The following is a 21,626-nucleotide window of genomic DNA, read 5'->3' on the forward strand; positions in this document are numbered from 1 at the left end:
GAAGAAAAATGCAGGAATATACGCAAAAATTTGGATGCATTTCCCAGCCATGATGCTGATAAAGAAGCAGGTTGCAGTATGATTCTATTTATATAAAGTTCACAAACAGGCAACATTAATTAGTATTTGTTTGGGGGCTAAAACTAAGGGAAAGTTTCTGCAGGCAATTCAGGGTAGTGGTTACTGCTTTCATGAGAGGGAGGAATATAAGAAAAAGTAGGACACACAGAGGACTTCCAAGTTACTAGTAACATTTTATTCCATAAAGTTAAGTAGGTATATAAACATTTATTGCTATTCATTAAATTTTCAGATGTTTTTGTATTATTTTATATGCAAGATGTTTAATAACTTTATTTTAAAGATTTACTTATTTTAGAGAGAGAGAGAGCATGGAGAGGGTGGCAGAGGGAGAGGGACAGATAGAACCTCAAGCAGACTCCCCACTGAGCATGGAGCCTGACACAGAGCTCGATCCCTCGATCCCAAGATCATGACCTGAGCCAAAATCAAAAGTCAGACACCTAACCGAGTCACCCAGGCACCCCATTTCACCATTTTAAAAGGCCATATAGGGTTTATTGTAACTGCAAAAATTATTCAACACTAAACATCTCATCAATATGAGTTACTGCATTTAAGGGACAAAGGGTGAAAAAACATATGATCCCTTCAAGATAGAATTTGATGAAATATCCACTGTTTATGAAAATCCTTAGCAAATAAGAAATGGAAGACATTTCCTTAACTTGATAAAGTATATCTAGCAGAAATATTCAATAAATATTATACTTAATAATAGCAACAAAATCACTGGAAGAATTTCTAAGAAATCAGGAATAAGACAAAGATGTCAGCTGTCACTGCTACTATTCAGCAAAGATGAAGGTTCTTAGCCAATGCAATAACCTAAGAAAAATAAATGAAGGGAATACGGATTGGAAACAGACAATGTTGTCATTTTGCAGATAATATGATTGACTACCTAGACTATCCAATAAACTGAGAAGCTATTATAAATAAAAATTTCTGTAAGGTGATTAGGCAATAGCTCTTTTGTACACCAGCAGCAATCAGTGAGAAAATGCAACAGAAAAAGATACTAAGGGTTTAGCTCCAGGCCAAAATGTGTGCCTGCGGTAGGACTAAGTCCTAGTGAAATATACTGCTGAATGACAGCCAGACACTGAATCCCAGAGGACCCCCACATGCCCCTCTCCCATACCACTGTCACTTGTCATGAGTCCTGGCCATCATGGCACGGCATTGGTTGCTGAGACATCTGGGCACTCAGAGTGTTTTCTTCTTCCACAAAGATGGTAAGCAAGTTGCCTCTTCTGGAAGTCTGGACATGTGCTGCAGCTTCCCAGACCTTGTCACCGTCAGGATCCAACCAGGATAGTAGTGGTGACAAGAGGCAGAAAGGTAGGCGCAGTATTCCTCCCCAACAGCCCTTCTACCCCATTCAACCTTCCAGAACCTTCCATCCCAGACACCTCTTGTGACATCACTGGCTGTCCCTGCCTCCCCACCCCACCCCCACCCCTGGAGGAAACTGCTTCTGGGGCAGGAGGATTGCTGTTCTCTTTTCACTCATTCATTTGTTCATGCATACATAAGTGCACGCATTGCACTCCTGCAATGGAATTTGTGAAATTTACATGGAGCCACCACACTTATGTCGGGCATTGTGCTAGATGCTGGGGACACAAAGAGGAGCAAAACCAGATGAGGTCTGTTCAGAAACCCAGCAGGAAAACCTAGAATCATACAAACGAATGCAAACTTACAATTGTGCGGAGAGACCCAAGTCAAGTGGGTTTGATGAAGGACCTGACACAGGGAGGTCAAGAGAGCTTCCCTGAGCAGAGACAGCAAGGATCCCATCACTTCCGATTCACTGCCCTATGTTATGTATCTTCAGTCTGCCTCTTCTTCTCTATGTCTGTTTTGCTCATTGCTGTATCCCTGGCAGGGCACAGAGTAGGTGCTCAACACATAAAGATCTTTTTACTCTTTTTATTTTTATTTGCATTTATTCTGCAGAATTTACTCCTGGGCCATAAGTTTTTGTTTCTTCAGTTTCTTCTGGGATATCTTTTTCTTCTGTGCAACCTCCTCTTCTGGTTTAGGAACAATCTGCTCTTTTTCGGTAAGGATCATCTCAATGTGGCAGGGAGAGCTCATGTATGGGTTAATCCGACTATGAGCCCTGAACGTTCTACGCTGCATCTTGGGGGCTTTGTTCATCTGGATGTGCTCAATGACCAGAGAATCAACAGCTAAACCCTTAAGTTCAGCATTATTCTCTGCATTTTTAAGCATGTGCAGTAAAAATTCAGCACTCTTCTTGGGCCTCCGACCCTGTGTCCAGCCCCATTGTTTGGCCTGGGCACACCTACCAACTCCACCATTGTAGCGACGGAATGGCACACACTGCTTCTGTAAAGTGACGTCTTTCAGATACTTGGTGGCTTTTCGGATATGCATACCCTTGATGGCCTGGGCAGTTTCACATGTATTCTTAAAGTGAACACAAAGATTTGAACCTCTTGATTTACATGATTTCATAGGGTTTTTTGGATCAAGCAAATAGCGAACCATTTTCAGAGGTCACCTCAGGCCGCTTAGGGGAAGAGCTCAATACATAAAGATTTATCAACCAAATATTCTGCCCTGCTGAGAGAAAACAACAAGGAGGTTCCATTGTCTCTGGAGACTTCTGGGTGGTCAGGTCCATGGCTGACCAGTGTTCACGTCACAGAGTACAGAGGTGGCTATGGCTGGGAGAGCCAGTATCCACCAATATCCATTTGGCTCCTTCTCTAGACCCCTTGCCTAATGACTGTGTTTCCCAGGCCCCTTGTTGCTACATGTGGTCATCTGGCTAAATCCTGACCCATGGGAAAGAAGTGATGGAGGCAACTTTGGGGTCATGCCTTTAATGGACGGGAGATGGTGTTCATGGGTAGGTAAATTCACAGAGACAGAAAGTAGAATAGAGGTTGCAAGGGGCTGGGGGAGGGGGATGGGGAATGATTGCTGATAGGTATAGAGTCTATCTTTGGGGTGATGGAAATATCTTGGAACTAGACAGAGGTGGTGGGTGCACAATATCATGAATGTACTAAATGCCACTAAGTTGTCCGCTTTAAACTGATCAATGGTTAATGTGAATTTTTCCTCAAAATTGTTTAAATAAATACATTATTCTGACCCTGTGACATGATTTAATATTCAGAATGCACTCCATTAGAGCAACTAAAGATCAGAGAGGCCAAGCCACTTGGCTGAGGTCACACAGGAAGCAAGTGGCAGAGGGGCAGAAGTCATGCCTGGCTCTGTAACTCTACTCTGTCCTAGCTCTTCACAGAACATGGCTGTGTGACCATTCCGACCAATACAACATAAGGGCAAGTCAGCTTCTGGAAAGAAATCTGCTTTAAAGGACAAGCAGGAAAGGAAAGATCACTGCAGTTTCCCCTCCCCCTCTCTTCCTGCCTGGAATGGGGATGTGCTGTGTGGAGCCACTGCAGCTATTTTGTAATCATGAAGCAACAGTAAGGGGCACAAGAAGCCAGCAGCTTAGGATATTAAGATCCTGGGCCCTTGATGGCAACAGTGAGTAGCTGAATCAAAGCCAGCATCCATTTACATGTAGATTTCCCATCTGCTGAGAATAAATAAGCCCTGTTTAAAAAAAAAAATTATTTATTTATTTATTTTGTAGAGCGTGAGCATGTGTGTGAGTCAGGGGTGGGGGGCAGAGGGAAAGAGAGAGAGAATCCTCAAGCCAACTTCCTGCTGAGTGCAGAGCCTGACACATGGTTTGATCCCAAGACCCTGAGATCATGACCTGAGCCAAAATCAAGAATCTGGACACTTAACCGACTGAGCCACCCAGGTGCCCCAAGCCCAGTTTTTAAAAAATATTTTATTTTTTTTAAAGATTTTATTTATTTGAGATAGCGAGAGCATGAGCAGGGGGAGTAGCAGAGGGAGAGGAAGAAGCAGGCTCCCCACTGAGCAGGGAGGCCAATGTGGGGCTCGATCCCAGGAGCCTGAGATCATGACCAGAGCCGAAGGCAGACACTTAACCGACTGAGCCACCCAGGCACCCCCCAAAATATTTTATATTTAGGTAATCCCTGTGCCCGACGTGGGGCTTGAACTCCTAACCCTGAGATCAAGAGTGGCATGCTCTACTGACTGAGCCAGCTAGATGCCCCAAGCCCCTATTTCAAAACCTGCTTTGGTTAGATTTTCTTTTAGATGAAGTCAAATGCTAACTGCTATAACCTTCAAGTGATATTTCTGGGCTGACTTGGAGTTAACAGTTTATGATGGACATAGGTTATCTAGCTAAGTAATTAGCCCCAAATTTCTCAAGACAAAAGTCTTAAACTCATTCATGGTGCTCCCATATACTTGGTAGCAATGCATCAGTGCAGCTCTGTTGAAGAACAATTTGGCTGTATTTGTCAAAAATTTAAAACATGTATCCTTTTTTCCCTGTCTCTGTATTGTGTCAATTTGGTATTCTATGGGTCTGACTCATTACTTTTTTATATTTAAATTAATTTTTTTAAAGATTTTATTTATTTATTTGACAGAGAGAGACCCAGCAAGAGAGGGAACACAAGCAGGGGGAGTGGGAGAGGGAGAAGCAGGCTTCCTGCGGAGCAGAGAGCCCAGTGCGGGGCTCGATCCCAGGATCCTGGGATCATGACCTGAGCCAAAGGCAGACCCTTAACGACTGAGCCACCCAGGTGCCCCTTAAATTAATTTCTAAAAATATTATGAAAGTAATACACATATATATTTTTTTAATTTCAAAATCTGATTAAAAAGTGGGCAGAGGAAATGAATAGACATTTTCCCAAAGAAGACAGGCAAATGGCCAGCAGGTACATGAAAGATGCTTAACATCACTCATCCTGAGGGAAATGAAAATTAAAGCCACAATGACCTATCACCTCATACCTGTTAGAATGGTCGTTGTCAAAAAATACAAGATAACAAGCATTGGCGAGGATGTGGAGAAAAGAGAACCCTTGTGCACTGTTGGTAGGAATGTAAGTTGGTGCAGCCACTGTGGGAAACAGTATGGACGTTCCTCAAATTAAACCATTATACTATATGATCCAGTGATTTTACTTCTGGGTATATACCCAAAGGAAGTGAAAATAGGATCTCAAATTGAGATCTGCACCCTCATGTTCATCACAGCATTTTTTACAATAGCCAAGATATGGAAACAACCTAAGTGTTGGTCAATAGATGGATGGATAAAGGAAATGTGAGATGTACACACGCACGCACACACACACACACACACGACTACTATTCAGCCTTACAAAGGAAGGAAATCCTGCCATTTGCAACAACATAGATGGACTTTGAGGACATTATGCTAAGTGAAATAAATCAGAGACAAATACCATATGGTCTCACTTGTATGTGGAATCTAAAAACAAGACAAAAGAAAAAAACCGAACTTAAGGATACAGAGAATAGACTGGCAGTTGCAGGGGTGGGGCAGTGAGCATGGGCAAAATAAGTGAAGGGGGTCAAGGGGTACAAACTTTCAGTTATAAAATAAGTAAGTCCCGGGGATGCAATGTGTAGCTCGGTGGCTGTAGTTAATGATACTGTATTGCGTATTTGAAAGTTGCTAAGAGAGTAGATCTTAAAAGTTCTCATCACAAGAAAAAAATTGTAAGTACATTTGCTGGCGGTAACAAGATTTATTGCGATCATTTTGCAACATATCCAAATAGAATTATGTGGTACACCTGAAACTCATGTTATATGTCAGTTATATCTCAATAAAAAATAGTAGTAAAATAAGATAACGAAGCCCCCCAAACACCCCCTCAGGTAGAGGGCCACATTTGGCCCACGGGATGGTGGTTTGGCATTCCCGCTGTAGACCAGCCCTGGTGATGTTCCATTTTATTTTTCTAGAGAAAATCTGTAAGTTTTCCCAGAGCTCCCCCTGGTGGGAGCTTCCATCTCTCTCTGCACCCCCTCCCGGCCGCCCCCTCTCCCACCCCACCGCTCCCTGGGGAGCATGAAGCCCTGCATCTGGGGTCTCTACCTACAGGTAACAGAGATGGACTGCCCTGACAGTAGGCTGCTGTGGTTTTTTTCTTTTTTCTTGAGTTTTTTTTTTTTAATTATTTATTTGAGCTAGAATGAGAGTGAGAGAGTAAGAAAGCACAAGCGGGGGGGGGGGGAGGAGGAGCAGAGGGAGAGGGATGAGCAGGCTCCCCACTGAGCAAGAGAGCCCGACATGGGGTTTGATCCCAGAATCCTGGGATCGTGACCTGAGCAGAAGGCAGACGCTTAACTGACTGAGCCATCCACGCGCCCCCCAGCTGCTGTGTTTTTTAAGTTTTAATTTTTTATTAAGGTAATACATATACATTGTTTCACCGTTGTTGTGAGTATCTGAAAGATCAGAAAGATTTATAACAAAGTAACAGACCCCTGTTCCACGTCAGCCTGCTTAAATCCCTTCCTCTAGTAACCAAACATTTTCAACACTGACTCTTTCCTCTTGTATTTTTTTTTTTAAGATTTTATTTATTTATTTGAGAGAGAGAATGAGAGACAGAGAGCACGAGAGGGAAGAGGGTCAGAGGGAGAAGCAGACCCCCCGCCAAGTGGGGAGCCCGATGCGGGATTCGATCCCGGGACTCCAGGATCATGACCTGAGCCGAAGGCAGTCGCCTAACCAACTGAGCCACCCAGGTGCCCCTCTTTCCTCTTGTATTAACCTCGCTTTCAGACATTATCTTCTTTAACTTCCTGTTATGGCCTTGCTCTCTGATGATGTCCTACATGCTTTAATATTTTTTTCCCATTATGTTAGCCTTAGGCCTACCAGTGGCTTTTTGTTTTGTTTTGTCTTTTTGTTTTGCCACGGGCTTAAACATCCAGGACAAAGACTGGCAAACTGCAAGGCTTATGCCAATCTGGCCTTCCGCCTGTTCATATAAATCAAGTTTTATTGGCACACAGCCATGCCCATTCATGTATTTCTTGTCTCTGGCTACTTTTGTGCTTTAACAGCACAGTGGCGAAGTTGTGACAGAGACCATATGACCCACCAAGCCAAAAATGTTGTTATCTGGCCCGGACAGATAAAGGTTGCCACCCCCTGATATAGGATAATCCATCTTTCTTTCCCTTCTTGGGAATCTTGGACTCTGAGCCCACTCTCCCCTTAGTTCCCGTCTTCCAGTCTGGTTGTTCATATGTGGGATGAAGTCATGCAGGATTTGGGTGAGTCCTAAATTCAATGACTAGCATCTTTATAGGACACGGACACACACACACACACACACACACACACACACACACATGGAGCCAGAAGGGGGCTCCGGGTGGAGATAGCTCCCGGCAAAGGCCCCAGTTCCCATATTCATGTGTATCACGTTCTTCTTCAAATATAATTTCACTTTTTGTAATTTGTGAATGGCTTGTAAAAAGTGGCTTATAATTTCCTATCACCTGTCAACTATAATTTCACCTGTTGCACGATTTGCAAAAGTTGTTTTTCATTTCTTATCAACTGTGCACACAAAGTTTTTTGCCAATTGTGTCTATCAAAATTGGAAACCAACCAAATGTCTGTCAACCCAACAAATGGGTAGCTAAATCCTGGTGTTTTCATACATTAGAATACTACTAACAGGGTGCCTGGGTGGCTCAGTTGGTTAAGCAACTGCCTTCGGCTCAGGTCATGATCCTGGAGTCCCAGGATCAAGTCCCGCATCGGGCTCCCTGCTCAGCGAGGAGCCTGCTTCTCCCTCTGACCGTCCCCCCTCTCATGTACTCTCTCTCATTCTCGCTCTCTCAAATGAATAAATAAATCTTTTTTTAAAAAAAGAATACTACTAACAATGTTTTTAAAAAGGTGAATGAGTGATGCACTCAACAATAGGGATGATGAATCTCTCAGACATAATTTTACGCAAAGAAGTCAGACCCAAGAGAGTACATTCACAAAAGATTGAGATACCTAAGGTATAACAAAAGGGAGTTCTTTTACAATTTGGGGTTTTTCAAGAGTTGCACATTTTTGTCTGTATCTTTACATTTCTTAATATCATTTTGGCCTGTGCTCACAACAAGATAAAATAAATATATCCTGATATGAATCAACAGAACAGCTTCTTTCCCCCGCTACCCGCCACTTCATATACCAAAAATGTACGATAAGACCAGACTCCACCGTAACTTTAACAATGTAAGGAGCTTTGTTCCATCTGTGCTTAAAGCCCAATGCCTGTGTTCAAAGTCCCTAAAATGGGTCTGTGAAACTTATGGTGGCCAGGCAGTGGGGTGTGGGGGGGAAGAAGTGTGTCTCAGCTTCTCCCCTGCAGGGCAGACTACTCTTCAAGTGAAAAGTAAATATTCAGGGGCGCCTGGGTGGCTCAGTCGTTAGGCGTCTGCCTTCGGCTCAGGTCATGATCCCAGGGTCCTGGGATCAAGCCCTGCATCAGGCTCCCTGCTCCATGGGAAGCCTGCTTCTCCCTCTCCCACTCCCCCTGCTTGTGTCCCTCTCTGGCTGTGTCTCTCTGTCAAATAAATAAATAAAATCTTAAAAAAAAAAAAAAGTAAATATTCAGAAACAATAGTGGTCTGGAAACAAAACAAAACAAAACATGAAGACGTCCACAAGAAAATGCAGGGGAATGCCAAATCCGAACATTTAACTCTGTCCGTGAATCCACTGGCATGGTTTATGATATTCCGTATTCTTTCCATATGGTTTCTTCGGGTTACTGATGAGCGGGCAGAGTTCATGCAGCGGTACCCCCAGTAACATGGAGAACCAGTGTCCTCTGTGCACGGGTGAATACGCTGTGAAGCTCACTGCCCACCCCCTTAGACTGCCATGCCAAAGTGTTAGCTCCTTATATCATTTCTTTTTTAAGATTTTATTTATTTGTTTGTCAGGGAGAGAGAACGTGAGCACAAGCAGGAGGAGCGGCAGGTAGAAGGAGAAGCAGACTTCCTGCTGAGCAGGGAGCCTGATGTGGGACTTGATCCTAGGACCCGGGGATCATGACCTGAGCCCAAGGCAGACGCTTAACAACTGAGCCACCCAGGTGCCCCCCTTATAGCATTTCTTTTTTTTAAAAAAATATTTTTTTTTCAAGATTTTATTTATTTGCGAGAGAGAGAATGAGAGACAGAGAGCATGAGAGGGAGGAGGGTCAGAGGGAGAAGCAGACTCCCCGCCGAGCAGGGAGCCCGATGCGGGACTCGATCCCGGGACTCCAGGATCATGACCTGAGCCGAAGGCAGTCGCTTAACCAACTGAGCCACCCAGGCGCCCCCCCTTATAGCATTTCTTAAAAGTCACTGATTTCCGTGCATGGAAGCTAGAGGAGTCACCCCACTGTTAACATCACAACTGGTGAGGTCACAAGTAAGCCAAGAGGCAAACATTCTTCGTTTCATGTTTCCAAAGCGGGCAGTAAGAATTCTCGACAGCTTTGGTCATTGAATTGTTTTAATTACCCTCCTTTTTAAAACCGCTCCCATGTTTTTTTCCTCTCTCCTCGCCTTGCCCCTCTGATTGGCGGGCCATGTGGAACCTTGGGTGGCATGGCCATCCTATACCCCTGCCCCCCTCCCCCGTTGCCTAGAAGTGGTTAAGACAGTTGGCTGGAAAAAAAAAATGGGACTGAAGAAAAAAATGTGGTTGAAGTGTATTCTGCCCGCCCTTTCGAAGGCTGTTCGAGGTCACAGCAGTTTGCTATGGAAATGATTCAGTATCGCGGAGAAATGTGACGGCCGACAGCCAAAAAGCCCTGAGAAAAATAAAGATCTTGGTGGCACACAGGTGCTCTCCACACAAAATCCACTCTTCTGAAGCTGCGTGATTATGGAAATTGTCCCTTTATGGCACCCTTGAAAGGATCAGATGCTCACGCTCAGGTCTGCGCCAAAAAAAGTGGCCCTTAAAACCACCTCCCCCGATGCATAAATAGCCTTTAAAGTTCTAATGGCGCTGGTTAATTAACAGTCATTAGTTAAATTAAAAACAGTCAATTAGGAAGAAGTCCGTCTGGGAGAAAAAGAAGTTTTAACAACCACCGAAGGGAAATCCTTTCAAGGAGATTTGGAAAGCTCCCAGAGAGATGTGTTTCGTACCATTCTGTACTCGAACTCATTTTTAGTGGTCCTGTGGTTTTATTGGCTAATTCTTTGCTTGTAAACATGTGGTTAAACCTTTTGTGTTGTCTGATTTTTATTTTGTATTTTAGCAGAAAATATCTTTTCATTTTATTATGCCTCTGGGGTTTTTTGACACCCCCGCACCCCAGAATCTGATGGGAGAAGTAATGCTTGGGCTTGGTAAATACAAAGACACACAGACATGCAGACAGACAGCGTCGACAGTACAACAGGATCTATAGAGAAAAGCTTAACCTTTCTCCTGGTGTGTCTATTCCCAGTTTATGTTTACTCCTTTCCAGGGATATTCTCTCCATACGCAAGCATGCTGTAGAGGAGCAGCGGGGAGAGGTAGTCCTGGGTAGAGGTCAGGTGCATGCTTGGTTCACACCCCAGCTCTGCAGCTCATTAGATAGCTCTGTGAGCTTTCTGCAAGGAACATCTGGCTGCAGTCAGCAAGACTGTGGGTCCGCAAAGGTAGCAGGGACTCAGTATCCATATCAGTCTACAACCCAGCCCATGAGTTGCAGTAGCCGGAGCGTTCCCTGGGACATGGAACTTTCAGGGTTTAAAAAAAAAATTTAGAGATTATTATTCAGATATAATTCACATAACATAAACTTCATCGTATCAAAGCATGTAATTCGGTGGTTTTAGTATATTTAAAGTGTTGTGTGGGGGCGTCTGGGTGGCTCAGTCGGTTGAGCATCTGCCTTCGGCTCAGGTCATGATCCCAGAATCCTGGGATCGAGCCCCTCAGTGGGTTTCCTGCTCGGTGGGGAGTCTGCTTCTCCCTCTCCCTCTGCCTGCCGCTCTGCCTGCTGTTCTCTCTCTGTGTGTCAAATAAACAAACAAACAAATAAATAAAATCTTTAAAAAAAGAAGTATTGTGCGACCATCCCCATTATTTAATTCCAGAACATTTTCACTACCCCAGAAAGAAAACCCAGCCTCTGTCCCCATTAAACAGGCCCCTCTCAATTCCCCCGGCCCCCTGACAGCCACTAATCCACTTCCTGTCTGTGGACTTCCCTGTTCCAGACGTTTCACTGACATGGAATCCCACACCACGTGACCCTTTCAGTCCAGTTCCTGTCACTGAGCATCATGCATGTCAGGTTCATCTGTGCTGTGGCAGGTGTCCATGCTTCATTCTTGATGGCTGCCTAATAGTCCATTCTGTAACCCTATCACATGTCGCTTATCCATGCAGCCCTTGATGGACATTTGGGTCCTTTCCACATTTTGGTTATTGTGACTAATGCTGCCGCAGACCTTCGTAGACAGGTTTTTGTGTGGACGAATGTTCCCAGTCCCTCTGGATGTTTACCTAGTTGGATTGCTGGGTCATACAATAACTCTGTTTCACTTTTTGAGGAACTAGGGGTTTTCAGTTCACATGGCAAAGTCCCAGGGAAGCCTGGATGCATTGGCCACACCATGTGAATGATTCCTCCTTGATGTCACGGGCCTGGAGCCTTAGTTAAGAGGGCGAAGCCAGCAAAATGCTGCCTTCCATACACCCCATTCCCTCCACCACTACCAACGTTTTTGCTCCTATGGCTTCCTGTACCATAGACCCTAGCTCTGCCATTTTCCCTAAACTGTTCCCTTATGTGATCCTCGAGAGCAGCGTGTGGTTCGAGTAGCTTCTTTAAGCAGGCAAAACTCTTTTGGGAACAGACTGTAAGCAGAGGGCACTAGGGGAAATGTCAGCCTCTCCTCAGTCCACTGAGGAGCAGAGGTTCATCCCTCTCCTTCCTGGCTGCCCCGAGCCCAGGACCAACAGGGACCTGGTGCTTCTTTGATGAGGGATTACTTGGACCTGGACTTGCATTGGGATCCTGGGAAGCAAAGAGTGACAAACAGAAGGTAAGTCCTGAGCTGAATTTTCCTGCAGGAAATTCACACCCGTCCCCTGCCCTAATGTGATCTATAACCACTTCTTGAGCCGGAGATTGTGGGATCGCGATGGAAAGCTGCAGATGATCTTGGAGCAAATCTTGTCTGTCTTTCGTGGTCTTGTCTGTCTTTTCGTGGATTCGAGTCAGAGGCTTAAAACCCTTCTGATAAACACAGAATTGCATTCTCTTCCTCTTCGTTCCCCTCGTGGACAAGCTTCCTCAAAGTTTCTGCCCATCTAACCTTGAGGGATTTGGGCAACAAAAATTTGAAAGCAGGGTCTCTGGGAGATGTTTCCACACCCACTTTGCTAGCAGCATTATTCACAATGGCAAGGAAGTGGAAACAATGCAAGTGTCTATTGATGGATGAACGGATAAACACAATGCAGTCCATCCACATGCAGGAATACGATCCAGCCTTAGGAAGGAAGGGACCCTGACACCTGCCATGATGTGGAGGGACCCTGAGGACACTGTGCTCAGCAAGAGGAGCCAGACACAGAAGGACACATCCCGCAGGATCCCACTCCCTGGAGGTCCTTGGGGGAGTCCCGTCCACAGAGCCAGAGAGGAGAGGGTGGGAGCCAGGGCTGGGGCAGGGTTGGGGAGTCTGTGCTTCATGGGGACAGAGTCTCCGTGTGAGGAGATGAAAAGTTCTGGAGATGGAGGGTGGGGGTGGCTGCACGACAGTGGGAGTGTGCTTCATGCCACTGAGTTTTGCACAAAAATGGTTAAACTAGAAAATTTTATGTATATTTTATCTCAGATTTTAAAAACTTTTAAAAAAGATAGATTTGAGCAAGTTTGCACCTGCAGGCTTGGTGACCTAACAACCATTTATTCAACAGTGATTTAGTGAGGAACAGCTGAGCTTCAAGCTTGATTCTAGACCAGGGTTTCTTAGCCTTGACACTTGACATTAGGGCTGGATTATTCTCTGGGTTGGGACCATCCTGTGCGTTGTAGGGTATTGTGCAACATCCCTGGTCTCTCCCCACTCCATGCCAGGAGCCCCTCTTGGTTGTGACAATCACAAATGTCCCCAGACATTGCCAGGTGTCCCCTGTGGGGCAGAATTGCTCTTGGTTAAGAACCTCTGCTCTAGGTGATGAGGATCCCGGAGAGGAGGTGGAAAAGGTCCCTGCCCTAATGGAACCTACTTAGCCTGGATGGGGTGGGGGAGAGGCAGTCCTCAGAAAAGCAGATGGAAACAGGGTGTGAAACTGGAATTTCCACCGGTGACAAGACACAAAGATCATGAACTCCCCAGTGAGATGCTAGCCGGACTTCAGGTTTTCAGAGGAAATCGCTGAGAAAGAGGGTCCCAACCCTTTGTCTGCACACCTACGCTGAGGGTGCAGAAGGGTGAGGGCAGGAGGGAACTTGTTCAAAGGGCATCTGGGCAGGGAGCTTCCGGGGTGCTGAGTGCTGGGTCCGGGGAGGGCCTGGTGAGGGCACCCCAAGGGCACACCTAGGGCGGGGTCTGTGTGCTGTAGCCACTGCGGGGAGGCATGCCAGAAACTGAAGGTCCAGTGATGTCTGTTTGGGCAGCCGAGGGAGGCAACCTGCTGCTAAATCAGGATGGGTCTGTCTGGGAAGAGGTGCTCATGAACAAGAGAGCTGGCGTGGAGGCATCTTCGATGTTCTCCTGAAACCTGTGCTGACTTCCTTCCGCAGATGAGCCAGCGGTCATTCCCGAATTCCTAGGGGCCAGGGAGAGAGTGAGATGGGCCAGGTAAAAGGAGCTGCAGGTGACAGCCCGCCGAGGTGGTGGTTGGGGGAGGAGGTTGTGTATCCAGGGCCAACCCCACGAGATCCCCCGTGCTTCATTTCATACTCTGCTGTCGCAGTCTTGAAACCCTAAATAATTGTCAAACAAGGAGCCCTTTTCTCCCCAGGCTGACACAGGCAGGGTGCAACTCAGCATTTCGTCTCCAGGGACTTTAGTTTTCTCCTTCTTCCGGGGGAGAAGCAAGAAGAGGAATGTGTGGTAGAGTTAGACATCAGCGAAGTGCAGACCTTTGCGTGGGACAGCCATGACATTGCAGGTTGCTGCTCAACTTCTGAGGATGTTCTCCTTCACCGCAGGGCCAAGGGCAATTAATTGGATTTTCTTGAAATGTGATGGGGCAGGATCCCCACTTTGTCCCATCTCTATGGAGGACAGCTGTCATGTGGCAAGCCTAAACCTCCTGCTTCCTCACATCAGACTGAAGTAACTTACTACGTACAGCCGGTTCTGCTATAAGGCAATATAGACCTTCCTAAAAATCATTGCCCTGGGCAGAATCGCCCAGCAAAAACCACAGGTCCGTGGTAAAATTGGATAAGGACATCAATACCCAAACACTTCGTCATTGAGTTACACGCTTAAAAAAGAATTAATCAATATGGTAGCCGAATTTTACAATAACTTTATTGAGCTACAACTCATATACCATAAAATTCGTCTTTTTAAAGCATGTAATTTGGGGGCTTGAGAATATGCACAGAGTTGTACAGCCATCACCACAATCAATTTTAGAACATTTTTGTCACTCCAAAAAAACCGCATCCCAATTAGCAGTTACTCCCCCATCCCCCTCCCCCAGCCCGTGACAACCTCTAACCCTGGTTTCTGTCTCTGTAGATTTGCTTATTCTGGAAATTTCATACAAATGGAGGCACACTTTAGTGTCTGACTTTTCTCACTGAGCATCATGTTTTCAAGGTTCATCCACGTGGTAGCATGAGTCCGTGCTTCACTCCTTTTTATAGCAGAATAATATTCCATTGTATGGGTTTACCATATTTCATTTATTTGTCCATCCATTGATGGTTACTTGGATTATCTTTGCTTTTGCCTGTTTTGGATAATGGCACTATGAAAATCCATGTACAAGTTTTTGTGTGGACATATGTTTTCATTTCTGTTGGGTATATATACTTAGGAGTGAAATTGCTAGCTTGTATGGCAATTCTATGTTTAACCTTTTAAGGAATCAACATACTGTTTTCCCAAGTGGCTGTATCATTTTACATTTCTGCTAGCATTGTATGAGTGTTATGATTTCTCCACGTACTTGCCAATGCTTGTTATTATCTGTTTTTTTTTTTATTATTGCCATCTTATTGGATATGAAGCAGTATTTCATTGTGGTTTTGATTTGTATTTCCCTGATGACTAACGGTTTTGAGCATCTTTTCATGGCTTATTGACCATTTGTATATCTTCTTTGAAGAAATATTTGCCCATTTTTAAATTGGGTTATTTGTCTTTTTATTGTTGAGCTGTAAGAGCTCTTTATATATTTTAGATACAAGTCCCTTATCAGATATATGATGAGCAAATATTTTCTCCCATTCTGTGGGTTGTCTTTTCACTTTAGTGATGGTGTCTTTTGAAGCACAAAAGTTTTTAATTTTGATGAAGTTTAATTAATTAATTTTCTTTTTTTCACTTGTACTTTTATGATCACATATAAGAAACCATTGCCAAACCAAGGTCATGAAGACTTACTCCTATATTTTTTCCCAAGAGCTTTATGTTTTAGTTCTCACATTGAAGTCTATGATCTATTTTTTTTTTTGAGTGATAGTACGGAGTTTATTGAGTGATAGAGTACAAAGCTCCAGAAGAGGGAAGGGACCTGAGAGGGTTGCCCAAGTCTATGATCTATTCTAAGTTAATTTTGTATATGGTGTGAGGTAGGGGTCAATGTTTATCCTTTTGCATGTGGCTATCCAGTTGTCCCAGCACCGTTTGTTTAAGAGACTGTTTTTTTCTCATTGAGTGGTCTTGACACCCTTGTCAAAAATTGACTGTAAATATGCAGATTTATTTCTGGGTTCTCAACACTATTCCATTTATCTGTATGTCTAGCCTTATGCCATTACCACAATATAGTTTTGTGGTATGTTTTAAAATCTGGTAGTGTGGGTCTTCCAATTTTGTTCTTCTTTTGCAGTATTCTGTTTGGGCTATTCTGGTTCATTGAGTTTCTGTGTGAAGTTTATAGTCAATTTCTGTGACATTGTCAATTTCTGTGGGAAAAAACAGCTGGATTTTGATAGAAATAGTCTATAAATCAGTTTGGGGAGGATTATCTTAATAATGTTAAATCTGATCCATGAACATGGGATATCTTTCAATTTACTTGGGTCTTCTCTAATTTCTTTCAATGATGTTTTTTAGTTTTCATTGTACAAATCTTGGCTTCTTTTATTAAATTCATTTCTCTGTCTTTTATTCTTTTTGGTGTTATTGTAAATGGAATTCTTTTTTAAATTTCATTTTCAGATTGTTCATTGCTAATGTATAGAAAAACAATTGAATTTTGCATATTGATCTTGTACTCTGCAACCTTGCTGAACTCATTTATTAGTTCTAATAGCTTTTTAATGGGTTCCTTAGGATTTTTGACATACAAGATCATGTCATCTGCAAACATAGTTTTCCTGCTTCCTTTCCAATCTGGGTGCCTTTTATTTATTTTTTATATCTAATTACCCTGGCTAGAACATCTAGTACAATGCTAAATAGAAGTGGCAAGAGCAGACATCTCTGCCTTGTATATATATACACTACATCTTCTTCATCCATTCATCTGTCTATGGACATCCGACTTTTTCCATAGTTTGGCTATTGTGAACATTGCTGTTATAAACACTGGGGTGCAGGTGCCCTTTTGATCACTGCATTTGTATTTTTGAGGTAAATATCCAGTAGTGCAATTTCTGGGTCATAGGGTAGCTCTATTTTCAACTTTCTTAGGAACCTACATATTGGGGAACCTACATAGGGGGAAAGCATTCAGTTTTTCACCATTAAGTATCATTGTCTTTGGTGCATTTGTAGATACCCTTTATCAGGCTGGGGAAGTCCTCTATTCCTAGTTAGTTGAGTGTTGCTTTGTTTCAATCATGAAAGAGTTTTGAATTTTATCAAATGCTTTTTTTCTGTTAAGATGATCATATAGCTTTTGTCCTCTGTTCTATTAAAATGATTAAACTTTTTTTTTTTTAAGTCCAAACAACCAACTTTGCATTCCTGGATAAATTCCACTTGGCCATGGTGGGTAAATCTTTTTATATATTGCTAGATTTGGTTTGCTACTATTTTGCTGAGAATTTTTGCATTTGTCTTCATAAGGGATAATGGTCTGTAGTTTTCTCTTTTTGTGATGTCTTTGTCTGGTTTTGGTATCAGGATAGGATAATATTGGTTTCATAGAATGTTAGAATGGCCGCACAGAGTATTCCCTACTCTTCTATCTTTAAGAATAGTCTGAGGGATTTGTGTTAGTTCTTCTTTAAACATTTGGTAGAATTCACCAGTGATGCCATCTGGTCCTAGGCTTTTCTTTGTGGGACGTTTTTGGATTACTAATGCAGTTTTTCTCCTTTCATGGGTTCACTCAGATTTTCTGTTTCTTCTTGAGTCATTTTCTAGGAATTTGCCCATTTCATCTGGGATATCTGATTTATTGGCATATAATTGTTCATAGCATTGCTTTACCATCTTTTCTATTTATGTAAAGTTGTTTGTGATGTCCCCTCTTTGATTCCTGATTTGAGTCTTTTCTCTTTTTATCCTGGTCAGTCTAGTTAAAGATTTCTCAGCTTTCCTGATCTTTTCAAGGAACTAACTTGTGATCTTCTTAATTCTCTTTATTGATTTTCTAATCTCTATTTCATTTATTCCCACTCTAATCTTTATTATTTCCTTCCTTCTGCCAGCTCTGGGTTTGGTTTACTTTTATTTTCCAGATCTTAAGGTGGAAGATTCAATTATTGAATTGAGGTCTTTCTTTCTTTTTTAACACAGGTGATTACAGCTATAAATATTCCTCCACTTTAGCTGAACCCCACAAATTCTGGTATGTTGTGTTTCATTTTCATTCATCTCCAAGTATTTTCTAATTTCTAATTTCTTTTTAAAAATATTTTATTTGTTTCTTTATTTGAGAGAGTGAGAGAGCAAGAACAGGGGTGGGAGCAGAGAGAGAGGGATAAGTAGACTCTGCGCTGAGTGCAGAGCCCAACTCAGGGCTTGATCCCAGGACCCTGAGATCATGACCTGAGCCGAAATCAAGAGTCAGGTGCTTAACTGACTGAGCCATCCGGGTGCCCTTCTTAATTTTCTAATTTCAAATATATATTTTTAAGATTTTATTTATTTATTTGTCAGAGAGAGAGAGAGAGAGAGAGAGAGCACAAGGAGGGGGAGCAGAAGGCTCCTTGCCGAGGAAGGAGCCCGATGTGGGACTCGATCCCAGGACCCTGGGATCATGACCTGAGCCAAAGGCAGTTGCTTCACGGACTGAGCCACCCAGGTGTCCCTAATTTTGAATATTTCTAATTCCAAAGTATTTTCTATTTTCTCACCATTTCTTCTTTGAGATAGCAGAGTTTTACATGTGTTAAAGGGTTAAGAAATACATAAAGATTACTGTAAATATGGCATCAAGTTGGGACAAATTTGCATTTTCAAAACAAGAGTTACAGCAGAATGGGCTATACAACATGGCCACAAGTCACCTCCCATCATGCCCTAAAATTTTATCACTCAACTCCCTACATCCTGTCCATCAGAATGTTCTTCAAGATGTACCTTCAGGCCACCCGCTCATCCCCACCCCCAGGTCCCTAAACCAAGCCACTATACTTGTCAGTCCAGGAGAATTGTAAAAGTCTCCTGAGTTCTCGCTCTGTCTTTCTTGCCTCCTACAGTCTGTTCCCCATGCAATGAGCTTCTTGAAAAACACAAATCACCAATCTGATTATATCTCCCTCCTGTTTAAAACCCTCCAATGGCTTCCCAATCTGATGAGAAACCCTTCCCATGGCTTATCAGACTTGAAATGAAATGATCCCCTCCATCCCCTGACTCACTACCCCCCACTGATTTATGACCTCCCCATTCTTTCTGCTCCAGCCATATCCAGTGACCCTGCTGTTTCTTTAAAATGAGTTTCCATCAAAATAAATAAAAAAATAAATAAATAAAATGAGTTTCCATCCCAGAGATTTTGAATTCTTGATATTTTCTTCCCTGTCCTCATTATTCCAACGTTGGCCCAAATGTCACCCTCTCAGAGAGGCCTCGAGTGACCAGCTCTTCCTCCGTGGTCCAGAAACTTCCCATATATAGCACTGAAAGCCTCAAGTCCTGGGAAACCCCATAATATCAAGCCACTGAGGGTGGTTGGTCACCCTTGAGAGACCATCCCTGGCTACTCTATCCAAAATAAGTCCAACCCAGTCATCCCCGAGTTGCTATTATATCACTTTTCCTATAAGCGTGTGAATTGTGTCCCTAGCACCTAGAATGGTGTCTGACAAATAGTAGGCACTTGATAAATATTTTTGACTAAATTAATAATTGAAGGAAAGGAACTGATTCCTGCAGTCCTAAGCTTAAGACTCCATCACACAAAAATCTGAAAGAAGCAACCTGTTAGAAAGTTGCAAAATCAATTCAGCAGATGACCATCAGCATTTTCATTAAAATGAATAGAATAGAAAAGATCAAGCATACTTGCCTAAAGTATCATGTTATGAAAATTTTATTTTAGTTATTTTGTGTTTGTGTGGACTGGGCCTTTGTTTGGGTCAAATGTATTTTTTGCTGTGGTGTTGTGGTCAAAAATGTTTGAAAACCACTCATCTACTTACTGGTCAAATGCACAGGCTTTGGCCCCCAGACTGCTGGGGTAGCCCTTACAAACTCTTTGGCACTGTGCAAACTCACTCATTCTTTCCAGACCTCAGTTTCTTGATCTGTTATATAGGGATACTGCATAGCACATTTCTCAGGATATGAGTGTGAGATTCAACTGAGTTAGCATACAAAAAAATGCTTAGATCAGTTTCTGGCACCTAAGAACAATTTAATCGGTGCTTACTAATATGATTACTTGTTGAGTGAATGAATGAATGGATGACTGACTGACTGACTGAATGAATAGGGCTGAGGTCTAATCTTCCGTGAAACTGCCCTGCCTGTTTCTTCCCAGAACAAGTTTTCTCTCCAGCCCCTTCTCCTGAATAACTATATATGTTATTTATTCTGTTTATTGTCAGTGTCCCGGCATTAGAATAAAAGCTCCAGGAGAGTGTGGGTTGTTTGTCCTACCTATAGTTGAACCTACCATCTGGGGATGGGGGGAGGGAAGAGGGTTGGCAAACATTTTCTGTGAAAGTCTGGATAGTAAATATTCTAGGCCCTGTTTATGCCATTCCATCTTTGTGCAACGAATTAACCCTTCACTACTCAACTCTGCCTGTGTAGTGTGAAAACAGCCCTCCACAATCTCTTACAGGATGGGCCTGGCTGTGTTCCAATAAAACTTTATTTACAAACACAGGCAGACATAATTTGGCCCAAGGGTGTAGTCGGCCAACCTTTAAAGATACTGAAAATACTGGATTCAGTAATACAAGAGTTTCACATAGTTTTCACATGCCACTGAAGAGTCTTCTTTTGCTTGTTTTAAACCACTTAAAAGATATTTTAAAACTCTCAGCTTGTGGTCCATGAAAAACAGGAAGCGGGCAGGACTGGGCCCGCAGGTCGGGGTTTGCTGACCCCAGACTCAGACTACGCCTGGACGTCCGGTAATCGTTCGCGGAATAAACGAAGGCCCCATAGAGTCGCCGAAATTTAGCCTTCCCGGAGCAGCGCCACCCACCGGGAGCCGCGCGCGCTTCCCGCTCGCCAACCCTCCGAGCCGCGAGCGCCTCCCGTCAAGCCACGCCCTCCTTCGCGGCGATTGGTCAAGCCTCTCCCTCATCCTCGCCAGGGACGCCCCCTCTGACGGACGCTGCGGGCAGCCAATGGAGTATCGCAGGGCCTTACACCCGGCCCTCCTCGCGCCCGTTGGAGGCGGGCGTAGGCGGGCCGTTGAGGGGTGGGGCGTGGAGCCTGGTAACCGTTGCCGGTAACAACGCCCCGCCCCATCGCGGCGGGTGGGCGAGCGAGCGGGCGGGCGCGCGAGGCGGGCGCGCGAGGCAGGCGGGCGGGCGGGCGGCGGGAGCGGGAGGAGGAGCGGCCGCCGCCGCCACCGCCGCCGCCATAGAGACTGTAGCCGTGGAGACTGTTACTTACCAACGGGGACCAACACGCAGCAGCCGCTGCTGCCGCCGCGGGAGCCGCTGCCCGAACTCCCGGCCCGAACTCCAGGTGACCGATGCGACCGCCCCGGGCCCGGCCCGACCCGGGAGTGCGGGGGGCGGCGGGGATCCGGATCGGGGGGTCGGGAGGCGGGCGGCACAGCCCTCGCCGGTCACCCCAAACGTCCGGGATGGCGCGCCCGCGGGACCCGTCTCTTCACCCCAGTTCCGCAGGCGCGGCCGAGTTTGGGGGAGTCTGGGAACCACCCCCCGACCCTTTACCCAAACTCGGGGGCAGGTGGGAACCCATCGCCTCACTTTTCAGAAAACTTCCTGAGTTGGGGGCCCCCGAGATCCCTGTCTCACTCTTACGCTAAAAGCCCCCGAATTGGGTGTGCCCGGGACCCCTCAAACTTTTATCTTCAAACTCCC

At 44.4% G+C, this 21,626-nt stretch overlaps 3 protein-coding genes across 4 annotated transcripts in view; 1 reads left to right on the top strand and 2 right to left on the bottom strand.

The window, feature by feature from the left end:
* The window catches only part of LOC123834191 (long-chain-fatty-acid--CoA ligase ACSBG2-like), a 57,905-nt gene that overhangs the window by 35,543 nt on the left and 736 nt on the right, over positions 1-21,626 (bottom strand). The window lies entirely within an intron of this gene.
* On the bottom strand, positions 2,020-2,621 carry LOC123834190 (large ribosomal subunit protein uL22-like). The gene has a single exon (XM_045863212.3). The coding sequence runs from the start codon at positions 2,602-2,604 to the stop codon at positions 2,050-2,052; it is 555 nt and encodes a 184-aa protein (XP_045719168.1). The 5' UTR covers positions 2,605-2,621; the 3' UTR covers positions 2,020-2,049.
* RFX2 (regulatory factor X2) overlaps positions 21,064-21,626 on the top strand; it is an 89,388-nt gene continuing 88,825 nt past the window's right edge. For both annotated transcript variants that reach the window (XM_064572489.1, XM_054504998.2), the window contains exon 1: positions 21,064-21,264. The gene's annotated coding sequence lies outside the window, so the exon portion shown is untranslated. The remainder of the gene's footprint in view (positions 21,265-21,626) is intronic.

Source organism: Mirounga angustirostris, unplaced genomic scaffold, assembly GCF_029215605.1.
Source record: "Mirounga angustirostris isolate CCGP_5_RB_7025 unplaced genomic scaffold, mMirAng1.0.hap1 SCAF_1, whole genome shotgun sequence".
Taxonomy (NCBI): domain Eukaryota; kingdom Metazoa; phylum Chordata; class Mammalia; order Carnivora; family Phocidae; genus Mirounga; species Mirounga angustirostris.